At 45.5% G+C, this 12,675-nt stretch overlaps 1 protein-coding gene across 1 annotated transcript in view; it reads right to left on the minus strand.

Moving 5' to 3' along the window:
• TMEM178A (transmembrane protein 178A) overlaps positions 1 to 8,629 on the minus strand; it is a 51,448-nt gene extending 42,819 nt beyond the window's left edge. The window contains exon 1 of the mRNA XM_042979792.1: positions 8,230 to 8,629. Coding sequence (XP_042835726.1) covers positions 8,230 to 8,629 — 400 coding nt within the window. The remainder of the gene's footprint in view (positions 1 to 8,229) is intronic.
• Positions 8,630 to 12,675: the final 4,046 nt, after the last annotated feature.

Consider the following 12,675-nt stretch of genomic DNA (forward strand, 5'->3'; position numbering starts at 1 on the left):
CATTGTCTGAACACCAAAGTTTCCTCCAATGTGTTGGATGCGAAGAAGGAAATGATCCAGAAGTGATTCTGAAGCATCAGTGACATAAAACAAATACTGAGCTCCAGTTGGCCTGGGCTCAGTTACTCCCATTGTAACTCCCACTGTCACCGTGATGATCTGTTTCATGATTTCTCAATCCCATGACAAGTGACCAGTTCTGTTGTTTTTCGGAATAACTTCATTGAGGACCATTTTACGGGAGGCACACGCTTAAAATTCCATGACAGCTGTAACCGTTACTGTAAGCAGTTTTCAAAATCGTGAGAACTTACGAAATGGCATTTGAACCCAAATTAACGACCTACCCAAACCTCCTTCCTCACTGCTCTGGGTACGGTTAGGGAAAGTACAACCCCACAAGACAGGAGGACATAACACCCATATTTTTCACTAAGCAGCCTCTCATCTTCAAAGGCATTTCCTTTCCAACACTCAGTAACATTTGTTGACTGATCACTGAGTGAAGCAAATGCTCACATCCCCTACACCAAAGAAAAATTCCTTAAAATGTTAAACAAAAGAGATCCGAGCCAAATATAGGTTCCCCACCCTCCCCACTCCACCATTCTCCCAACCCTGCCTGTTCCCCTGTGACAGACCCGAAGTCTGCATGTCAATGCTTATTGGCAGATGAAAGGATCAGTGTTGATTTGCAGTTGAGTGACCTGTTGCAAAGGGACAGTCAAGCCCCCCTGGAATTATCGATACATTCAGAATTTCCAACTTCTGTTCCTGGAAACTTTTCCCTCCGTACCTATATGGTATCAAATTACCCGGAGAGACCAAAAGGGAACATAGTACATCCTCTAGGTCCTTAGAGGAGAAATGAGTCGATTGATTTTTACCTGTGAACAAAACATCGAAAAGTCTGAACACTTTTCTAGCAAGTTCTAGAAAATCATTCCATGTGTCCGCAGTAATTTAAGATCACAGAAACTAAAATACGGTTGGTATTGTTTCCCTTTTTTCCCTTGCTAATGCATCCTCTGATGGATGCCCCCATGACATTATTGTTAGGTCTGCAATCAGGTTATCTGGCTGAACTCCAAGAAAGATGGAGCGCAGCATATAGTTTCCAGTTAACTCCGCAGCAAACAAAGGCTGTCGGCCTCAGACGGCCAATGCCTACTCTCATGCTCCAAGTTCAGTCACATCCTTTTAGTTAAAACTTGCAATAAAATAGATTAATCACTGCAATCACTTTTAACCACAGAGAAACACTGTAAGAAAGTGGGGAAAAAAATAAACTGACATAAATTTTATCAGGTTTCGAAGACAACGTCCACTCTATTTACAGATGCCTTTATTTTGATAAAAATCTTTACAACCAGTTGTGCAAAGCTTTAGACAATATCAATATTGTGCTGGGTTTGTTTGGTTTTTTTTTATCGTAACTGTAGGAAAACAAATTTTTTAAACCTAAAGCAAGTCTACACGGTCTTAAAAATGATCTTAGCTGAATTGCCCCAAAATGTGGAGTTAGGTTTTACTCCAAAAGAGACATGTTGGCTCTGTGACGTATTTACCAATCTTCCAGTTTGATTGTTTTTAACTTGTCCTTTCTATTTCACCAGTTGCTTTTGCAAGGGGGGAGGAAGTGAAGAGGATGACCAAATCTGATTATTTTTATTCTTTTAGCCAGCAAGCAGTACCAGAAAATGGAACCCAGATGTTCACGCGATTGGGTAGCAAAGAACAGTGGAAGCTCCCCGAAAGGTAAGATGGGAACAAGCAAGGTGGGCTGAGGGAATGAAGAGACAGCCACGCCAAGGTCACAGCTTGCTTGGCAGAGGTCACAGACCAATAATCTGGGGTGCACTGCACTTCAGGTATAAGGGAGATCAAAGGAAAGGTCATGCTTGGTAAGTGTTGGGAACACCGGATGGCCCGCCTAAATTCCTTCAATGTTCCCACTCATTACGGTCTCCAGCTCAGCATCCACACTGGGAGTCTCCCTTGCTCCCTCAATGGCATGTAACGTCCAGATGCTCCCCTAACAAAAGCTTATCTTCTACAGCAATCAAGAACGCTTGCAATTACCAGTAGCCTGCCTGATGGGATTTGAGGGCTCTTGTTGAGCTGTGGAGAAGAAAAATCAGTAGCTAACACAAAAAAATCACAGCAACTTGGATATAATTGGATATGAACTTTCTATGACATAGCAAAAACTCTTCCTTTTTTCTCCCTCAAAGCTATTGCTAAATGTTATCCATGAGACATGGTGGATACAAATGTCATTGATTCTGGCAATTTTGATCACAAGCCACTTAACACACCATCCACTTTTGTGTTTAGAAGTCCGTTTTAAAAGACAATTCCTATGTGCAGACGGAAAGAATTTAAGCAAGTATTTTTTTTTTTTTTTTTTTTTTTTGCTAGCACAGTGGCAAGTCAGAATTTAATTTCTCTTCAAGATAACCTTCAGGAGCGTTAGCAATAGAACGTGTGGAAACACTCTGTTCAGCCTCAAAACGCTGTGCGGCAAAACTACAAATCTAGTCGTTAAGAGTTGTGTGGTATGAGCCGGCGGTTGTTTAATCAAAAAGAGCTCATTTAATACTGTGCCTAGTGTCAGAAATGATGCAGAAAGAAAATGTGTCTTCTTCCCCTCGTGCAAGATGAATGTGTGTGACATAACAGTGCACGGGGAGATCCCCCATGAAGTTCAGCCAGGATGGGAAAGATCACTCCTTTCTCTGCTCAGATGAGAGACTTGGCTCTGCTAACAAGCCGGGAGAGAAACGCTCTTCAAAGTGGGGTGTGTACGTGCCACCTTTTGGAATGCAGGGTGAAAAGAGGTGAACTTCTGTCGATATCTATTACCACATCCCTTCAAAATTTGCTTCTGTCTGTGCTTTATGATGCATGTGTTAGTATGGCCCATGCACATAATTTAAAAATGAATAAATACAAGCGATATGGAGTGCTGCTCAAAACGGTTTCAGAGACCACTTGCTTTGAGAAAAAAGGAAGAAAAAGGAAGTCTTATTGATATCCCCAGCACCCCCAAAACTAAGGAATCCCTTTGCCAGCGGCATCTTCTGGTCCAAGAGAAGATCTGGGGACAATATGTGACCTAATGGGTCAGAGGGGAGAAACAGTGCTAGTCTCTCAACTTTCCTAGATATAGCTACTCTTGGGAGATAATTATTCTAACACAAATGATACTTTGGTCTACAAATGAGCTGAAGAAAAGCATCAATCTAATTCTGTGTCAGGTAGAACTTTGTGGATCCTGTACAGACTATTAATTTCATGGAAAATAAGCAACAAGGGAAACAGATAAATCATTAGCAGAGTGATCCAGTGAATTTCCTATCAATTTTCCTACTTTCTTTCTCTTGCAGAGAACAAAATGACAAAGTATTTGTGTCCCACTGTCTTTGATATCTCTGTTTATCTCATTAGATGAAAAATGCTTCTGAAACCACAAGGACATGTTTTATTTCAAGTTTCAGGAATTCAATCCCAAATGATTTATACAAGTTAACATTATGCATACAGAATTATGATCTTCACATTTCTGAAATTCTATCCCTTTAAATTTCATAAAAACAAAACACTGCAACATTCATTTTCTTTTTGTTTATTGCAGGCAATATATGATTAGAATTTGATCTCCATCAACAAGGCACATATATTTGAAACGTAATGTTAATTGCTTTTAATGAAGATTTTTAATTAAAAAATTTTAGGAAACTAAAGTGAAGGCCAGTAAGAACAGTTGGGACTTCTGATATAATTTCAATGACTAATCCCCATTCAAAATTAATTTCTCCAAAGCTCACCACATAATGTATTCACAAGTCTCATCAATGTTTATTTATTAAAATCAGTGTTTTCAGTTACTGAAAGCAGCATTATATAATGTTTCCAACTGAGATTCCTTCCATCTGCCCTCCTATTTGAATGTTCATCGAGTGGTTTAAACAGAGGAGTTGTACTTGGAACAGAAGGGCCAGGGACCCCAAAGGGCAGAGCACTCCATCACTATGCACTGTACTCTCTATCATTTGCCAACCAGTGCTAGCTGCCCTCCCCAAGTGCTCTTCCCATAACCTACTAAGTGCAGTTACTACATAACCCACTAGAAACTAACTGCACCACTTGATATGAACTCTAACGAGGAGAGACGTTTGTATGCATTGATTCATTCCTGTATCCTCCACACTGACAGTAATACCGGGTACCTAATATATATCTGTTGAGTGAATAAATCCGATGGATGAATGAATGAGTCAATGAATGAATGAAGATCCTGTCTTTAGGTCACCTCTTCTCATTTCCTGGGCTTCTTATTTAATCCGTGCCACATCTACCCGCTTTACTGGCTTTCTGTGACTTTTGCATGGACAGGTCACATTCAAAATTCTAGCAGTCCCGGTGGCACTGAGGGGCCTGAGGCTCTATGCTTTAAGTCTATTCTCTCAAGTTCCTGCAACCGGGGTCTCTCAACTTTTATATCCTTCTTACTGCCAAGTGGAGGATGACTTCTTTGGATATAGTCCCTACTTTGACCAGTGAAGCTTCCTTAGCATCAAAAGTTAGCTGCAAGAAGGAACTACACGGAAGAATAATTTAGAATCAACGGACCAACTCAAACACAAAAGAGCCGCACATGGCAAATCTTCCTCATATTGCCTTGAACATAATAGGCTTTCAGTGGCCACTTGCCGCACTGGATAGTAAACTATGGAAAAATACAGTGTGAACCTAGTATCTCTAAAGCCTTTACAAGCTATCCCAGTGGGCAAGAGAGTGAAATGTGGACTGGTCAGCATAGGGCTGGTTAGAGGACTTTGCAGCTGGAAAAACAAATGTCTTCCAATTGTGCTGTCAAATGGCCCTCTGTCAGCCTGGTAGGCTCTATCTAGTCTTGGTTCTTAATGGATTTATCAATAATAACTTCACCACCATTCTCACTGAAGGTCCTGCTTGTAGGGCCAGTCTAGACCTCCTAGGGTCACGCTGGGCTAGCAGTGAACTAGAATCATAAATGAAGGGTGACGATCAGAATTTGGTGACTTTTCCCAAATATCTGTCCCATCGAGACCAATGCTTTTCTGGCTCGTGATTTCTCTTCAGTAGAGTAAGATGACATAGACTATCCGTCTATCCGTGTCATTTCTAAACTAATCTCTCATTCTCTACATTGAGACTGTTTCTGTCTCCTCTACATCTCTCAGAAATACTTGCCTGGCCTCCAGGAACACGAAATACAAATGATCCCAACTATGAGAATGTTTTCACATTATCAACCCACACTTTCTTCTCCGCAACTTTTACTCACCTCCAGGCTTGGCCTTCTAAGTCCGTATGTAGAACAGCTAATCTCTTTCTTTTTCTCTCAAAAGCTCACTAACTATCCCAGGCGGTTCTGTGGCCCTTGCCCACCCCACCCCACTCTCCCATTTGAATCTACTTTCCTTCATTTCTCATGGTTAAAATTTCTGAAGGTTAGAACTCATAAACAAGGCAATTCAGAGAAGGAAGTAAAAATAGAACATAAGACCCTAGTTATCTAAATTTTTAAGAGAGATGTGATTTCAACTGCTAGATGTATATGACTCATTTAAGAAATTCATCCCACAGCCACTAAGGTCTGATGCCAAGACAAAGGTAATAATGTTTCCCTAATACTGATGCCAAAATCAAATTGTTCATAGAATCACAGAATTTTAAAGCCGTTCATTTTGCCCATTCATTTCGCAGCTAATGAAACGGAGATCCATAAGAGTTATATAACCAGCCCAAGGTAGATTAGTAGGAATGTTGAAAGTACTTGACACATTTTTGGCCATCTCCCAAAAAACAAATTATGATCCTATAATGTACTGATATCTGTCATTTTCTCCAAACTCCTCATGTCTTAATAATGTCAGCTCATTAACTTCCCAGAAAGCTAAATTTACACTGTTATTATTACAACAATGTTAAATTTTAGAACTAGAAAATTCCCTAAAGAGTAGTCAGCTTTCCTGATACCACAGACAAGCGAACTGAAGGCCAATGAGACCCAGACACTTCTTGGAGGACACATTGCAACTGAGCAGCAGAGCCCGTGTCTTCTGGTTACAGCCTAGAACCCTCTAGTGTTCTGCACAAAGAATGAGCTAAACACCATCAATATTACAAAGCTGATATTGCTTTCATCTAAAACACCGCATTCATGATGAGAAAAATATAATTCTTTTAACTAGTATAGGAATCTTATGGAAGTGCTAGTCTGGACAAACATTTGCCAGAAAGACTGTAGAAGAAGGGAGTTTGAACAATAGGCAGGAGATTGGATTCAGTGACCTCTAAAGTCCCTTCCACCTTTAGGATCATTTGATTCTGGACTGCCCAAGACCTGGGCACCACAGCTAGCCAGGGCACTTCCAGAGGTGGGGAAGGTGCAGTATCCCAAGGTGGGGGTGGGGAGGTGGTCCTTCTCCTGTTGTCAGGTTAGATTCAGCCCTGCTGTCCCAGGCATTCCTCTCTAGCCAATTTACATGCAATCAACTACCGTAGGCATAGAAAGAGTGTAAGGCAATGCAGCTCTCTCGTTTCCAAAGACAGACTACACTGCTTAGCTTTCAAAATTGCCTTGCCTAAATGAGCATTCCATAACTGAGCCTCCAAATTCAGCTTTTGCAGTTTGTTCATGTACTATGCTACTATCAGAATTAATTATGCAGCATCTTCATGAGGTGAAATCAGATTTGGATGCGAGTTAGGAGAGGAAAGAAAAAGGTTTACTTCCTTAAGGAAGGCTTCTGTCCTTATCCTCCCCCCCCCCCCCAAAAAAAAAAGCTCTGGAGTCCTTCCATGCACAGACAGATTTCAGATGGCAGTCCCCAGCTGAGCTAGCCATGGGAAGGAGGAAGTTGACATGTATGAGAAATGAAGAATATGCCAACTAACAAGACTCTGAAGGCCAAACCGTTATTAACCCCCTCCTTTCTACGTGATTCCTTTCCACACTATAATTCAACACAAGTCCCTTCTCTGGCTTTCCTGAATGGCTCCTAGATACTAAAACGTACAGATTTTAGACTTTTTCCTTTTTGCAAGAATGAGTCCAAGGGAAAGAAGGTATGCTTTTTCATCTCAGAGAAAAAGAATGTACATTAAGAGTGGAACCCTGAAAGTTAGAAGGAAGCTTCACCCATAGGACGGAATCGTTGAATATTTTTACATGAATGAGATTACCAAAAAAAAAAAAAAAATCAAACTTTTGATTACATGCATGGGACCCAGGTGTTGCACAGACTTCAGAAGAGCAAACTGATGCTGTACAACTCAGTACCCAAAACCAAAACAACAAAAGCAGCCTTACACGGTATCCCAAACATGAGAGACTCCACTCCAAACCCAGAAAGCTGCACTTTAAAGGGCTTTGGAGGGTTCTCTCCTCTCACCCTGGCGTGCCTAGACACCGAGGATGGTGTGAGGAGTGATGGATCCGGAAGGCTGGAAAAAAAGTAGACGTCCTATCTGCGTGCAGCTGCCTCACCAATGAATTAATGCTATCTGAGGTCTAATCAATACGAACCCTGCACTTTGGGGTTGGGAAGAAAACCTCGGGCCTCCTTAGCTTCCCATTAGCCTGCCAGGCTGGGATGACCACACCAGTTCCGTCTAATGCCGACAGGAGGACAATACAAGAAAAAGCCCCTTTCTGCCTCTTCTGAGGCTTGCACCACTTTACTTCCAAAGGTATTTCTAAAAGGAAAGCACAACTTGAGAGGTGGCCGGCTCGGAAAGGTCGGGTCTTTCTTATTGTTACCCTCCGTAGGGGAGCAGCGGCGAGAAAAGCTGCACATGCATTCCAAGTCTGGCAGGTGTACAAAGACAGCGAAGGACGAGGGGAGAGGAAAGGAAGAGGGGCACAGGAGGCAAGGAAAAGAAAGAAGCAGCTAGAAGCCGGGGGTGGGGGCTACAGCACAGGCTTGAGGGAAGGAGGGGAGGGCAGGATGAGAAGGGAAGAGTCGTGGAAAGAAAGAGCGAGAGAAGAGAAGAGGGGAGGGACGGGGAAGCAAGAAAGGACGAGAAAGGAAGAACCGAGGCGGCCGGGAAGGATGAAAGAATGGGCCGGGGAGAGGGGCGCGGGGACGCGGCCGCGGGGACCGGCGCGCCCCGGGGGAGCCGCGGGCTGCGCTCCCCGCGCGGGCGCCCGGGGCGCAGGGCGCGCCCGCCGCTCACCTTTCAGGATGAGGGTGTCGATGTCCCGGTCGATGCCCAGGAAGTAGCACTTCCTCCAGAGGCCCGAGTAGGTGGCGAAGAGCGGCCGGCCGCACTCGGCGTCCAGCCCGCCGAGCCCCAGCAGCGAGCGCCAGGACTCGGGGTCGGCGCGCCCCGGGCCCCCCGGGAGCAGCCGGCGCCCCAGCGGGGGCGAGTCCCGCAGCGGCAGGTGCGACAGCGGCATGAGGCGGTTCTTCTGGTCCGGGGGGTCGGCGCCCGCGCGGCTGCGCTCGCAGCTCTCCTTGTGGCGCCGGGGGTCGGTCTCGTACCAGTGGTCGGTGAAGATGGCCGTGACCAGCAGCCCCAGGGAGCAGAGGCTGAGGCCGAGGCTGAGCGCCGTGACGAGCGCCCGCGGCTCCATGGCTTCCCGCCCCGCCGCAGCCGCCGGTGGGCTCGCGCGCCGCCGCCAGACACAATGCACTTGGCCTCGGCTCTCCGCCGCGCTCCCTCCCGCGCTCCCCCACCTGCCCCCCACCTCCCTCCCTCCCGCGGCCTCCCCGCCCCCCGGCTCCCCGCCCGGCTCCGCTCCTCCGACCGCCCCCCCCCCGCCCCCACCGGGCCCCCGGCTCCCCGCCGCCCCCCGCGCCGCTCGCACTTTCTGGCCCTCCCCCTCCCCCTCCTCCCCGGCCCCGCGGCGCCCCCCACCCGCTCACTCCCCTCGCCTCCTCTCCACCGCCCGAGCCTGCCGTCCGCCCTTCTCCCCGGCGATCCCCCTTCCCTTTTAATCCCTCCCCGCCGCCCTCACTTTTCTCTCCTGTCCTCCTCTCTCTCTCCCTAACCCTGGCCCCACTTCCCCCTACTTTTCTTCAACTCTTCCTCTCTCTTTTCCCCACTCGTTTGGTCTCGCCGTTCGCCGACTCCGTGTCCCTTTATACCCCTGCCCTGGACTGGAAGCTTCTCTCCACCTACCCCCGAGCACGCTGCCTCGCGTCCTCTCCCCTCCAACGACCTTAAAAGACATCCACCGAAATCAGACTCAGTCTTGTCACTTGTCCAAGTTGATTTTGATCAGTGTCCCGTTTTGCACCCAGAAGCAAATCCCATCCAGAGCTGGCTGCGTGGTGATATTTAACTCTTTGGAATCGTGATGTGGAGCTGGAGCCCCTGTCTCTCGACGCCTGAAGGATGCAGCCTCTTAGACCCCTTGGCCGCTCTCTGTCGGTGCTCTCTTTCCCTCTCACTTGTCCACTGCAACCTCCAAGCCTTCTCTCTGCTCCAGCCCCTCTTCTGGGGGCGGGGGCTGGGGGGGCGGGAGAGGCACCGAGTGTCACTGGAGCGATGGAACGTTGGCGGGGGATGTTCTTCCACTTCCCCTGAGCCTGTTGTGAGACGACTGCTTTTTTGTAGACCACCTCTATCTCCAGGCAGAGTGACGGCCTCCTGGAATTTCTAGAAGAGCACAGGATCCACGAACCCTTGCAAAGGCACGTGCTCTGTGAGGCGATTATTGCATTTGAATAAAGAAAGCCCCCAGGGATAGATCAGTGATTTAAACAGAAATGATTTTCTCCCGCGCAAGTTTCTTGCATGGGATGGGAGGGTCGACAAAAAAGCAAAGCTGCACGACAAAGTCCACAGCTCAGCCCTCTTCTGGTCTTCCAGGGCACTCGGCGGTCATAGATGTTAATTAGGAGAATGACAGCTTCACATTTCCTAAAATGAGGAAGTGTTAGAAGGCAGGGTGACTGAGGGATTCAACGGCTTATGTTGTGTCGTCTTACTACAGAGGTGCGATACCCTGGTGCCATTTAATGCCCTTGGGGGCATGTCACAGACAGAAAACCTTGCTGCATGAGCCCAGGGATGCCAATTCTTGTGTTCTTGTGCTATAAAATATTAATGATCAAGAGATTATGAGGCATTCATTAGACGCTAAATGTCATTACTGCATGATTTAATGGGACTTATTAATTAGTGCCCTACATCAATTGGTATTAATGGGATTTATATACTTCCTCTGGAATGATGTCTGTGAAGGTGGCATGAGAATCTTGCTGGGATTTATTTCCATAGCTGTTTGTGCTGGGCAGCTTCGGAGCATATGTTTCCGATGAAGACGGTGTACCTCTTCTGAGCTGTGTAGTTCACAGATAGGTCGCTTAAGCAAACCTTTCCGCACATCGGACCCCCGTGCCCATCTCTGCTGACCTGACAATGTGAATTATGGCCTGGGTTTTCTCACAGCTTCAGCACAATCTATGGGGAGCTCTGGTCTAATTAAGGAAGACAAAGAATTATAATTTTAGTGTTTCTCTCACCTATAAGCTTTTCCTTAACAGGAAACGCTAAGCTCATCAAAGGAGTCTTATCTGGATTTACACAAAAATGATGAGCCTTAGAAGCTTTCTTTTATTTATACTCTATAATGTGTGTAAAATCCTCGATCTTTATGGATACACAAGAGAGAAATACCTCTAACTGTGAGCCTACAGTTGACATCTGAAATTCACTCAAATTGTCACGTGTCCTTTTATTTTTAAAAAAAAAAAAAGCCTCTTGAGAGAAACCTTGCAAGCCCCAAGGGTGATCAGACCTTAGCAAGCCCTCACCCCTTTTTCAAGCACAGACATCCTGCAAGAAATAAACATTATGCCACGTTTCAGGGTCACCTGATTATCTTCACACAAGAACCCTGTCCCCAACTGAAGTGGACAGAAGGAAACCTCTTTTTCAGGCACTTTTGTTTAACTTAAAAGAATCTAATGTTCTGCTTTATTTTCCTAGCCGGAACTCTTTGATCATACCCTCCTTAGAAAATAGCATTATTTCTGAAGTTCATTTATGCCTATGGTCAAAACCAGTCTCAGCATATAATCCAAAGGTTACTCTATGATGGATTACCCTTGATAGTATTTCGTAAAAAATGTCACACATTACAAATATGGGCCAGCAGCATGTAATGAGAGCCCTGCCTCTGCCGATGCAGCATTAACAGCATCAGCAGGGATGTGACATATGATGTATACACAGTCTTTGCTACGGCAACTGCACATCGCACCGTCCATGTTCTTAAAAATTCTCCTTTGGATATTTCTGACAATGAAGTATCACCCACTAACCCCCACTCTGTTAGGGGCATGGAGGTACAAAGATGAGTGAACAGTTCCCCTCTTCAAGATGCTCCCAGGCCAGTGGTAAGAGAATCACATAATCAGTCCCATGTAAGAACAAAGTGTTGTGGGAACACGGACAATGAAAAAATGCCTGGGGAGTCAGGCAGGCTACTTAGAGAGAGAGTAACTTCTGAGTTAGTTCCAAAGGATGCGTTAAACTTTACCAAGAGGATTAGATCAGAGATATTGGCATTACAGTCAGAATATACCTCTGATTTACAGATCTACTTCACAAGCTTGGAGGCTTTAATATTTGGGGCCACCGTAAAATAAGAAGTGTTTTCCACATTTTTAAATCTTGAAGCCAGCATGTTCTAATGCCGGACGCCAAGCTAAATGCTTGCAGATGACTAGAAGCAGAAGTGTAAGCCAGAATACGGTCAGTGTGTGAGGGCATTTAGCCTGGCAGAGAGTCAAGGAGATAGGAGATCAGATATCCAACCAGAACATGGTGGCATGTCTCAGCTGTGGCCATGTTATGACCTCAACATTTTCAAACTTAACTGGTTTCTCATCTGCTTTAAATTTCGTCTTTGCCATCGCAAGGTCTGATATCCCCTCTGCATCCCTCAGGGAGCCACAACGTCCTAAAATGACGGGGGTAGAGCCAGGGAACTGCCATGTGGGTGTCTCACTGCATTATTGAATTCTACACGTGCAAAAGCAAATTCCTATTTTCCTGTGGTCTGGCTGCCCCTCCCCACTTCTCCTTCCTTGGCGTTGACAGGTCATTCAAGTCCTCAAACTCAGTATTGGAGAATTATCTATCACGTTCACAAAAATCACAGGGATTTTTCCTTTGAAACATCTTTTATAGCCAGTCCTTCCTCTACATTTCTGCCACTTGCCATCACTACGTCTCTATCCCCTCACATCTGGATTATTGTCACAGCCTCCCTTTGGGCCCCAATGGTTTCACGAGCAGCACTGCCTGAAGTTATCCTGGATACTGTTGCCAAATGCCTCTTTCTCAAATAAGACTTTGATTATGTCATCCTTCGGCTTCCAACTCTCCTTTCCAGGTTCGAGAGCATTATCCACTATATTAGGGTCCTTCTTTATTCCCATAACGTTTACACATCCCGACTGGTGTGTTGGCCATGTTTAAATATTTAGAAAACAAAATGCTTTTGTCTTCTGCAAACACACTTATCATAATATCTAGGTGCTTTGTGACATTCATCGTATTTCTCTTCACAACCAGGAAGTTCTTAAATAAATACTTCCCTACAAAATGTCCGTGTGTGTGTGCACAAACACAGATCTCCACTTATCACAGAGCCATGGCAATGAT

The sequence above is a fragment of the Panthera tigris genome, chromosome A3, assembly GCF_018350195.1.
Source record: "Panthera tigris isolate Pti1 chromosome A3, P.tigris_Pti1_mat1.1, whole genome shotgun sequence".
In the NCBI taxonomy this organism is placed as follows: Eukaryota; Metazoa; Chordata; class Mammalia; order Carnivora; family Felidae; genus Panthera; species Panthera tigris.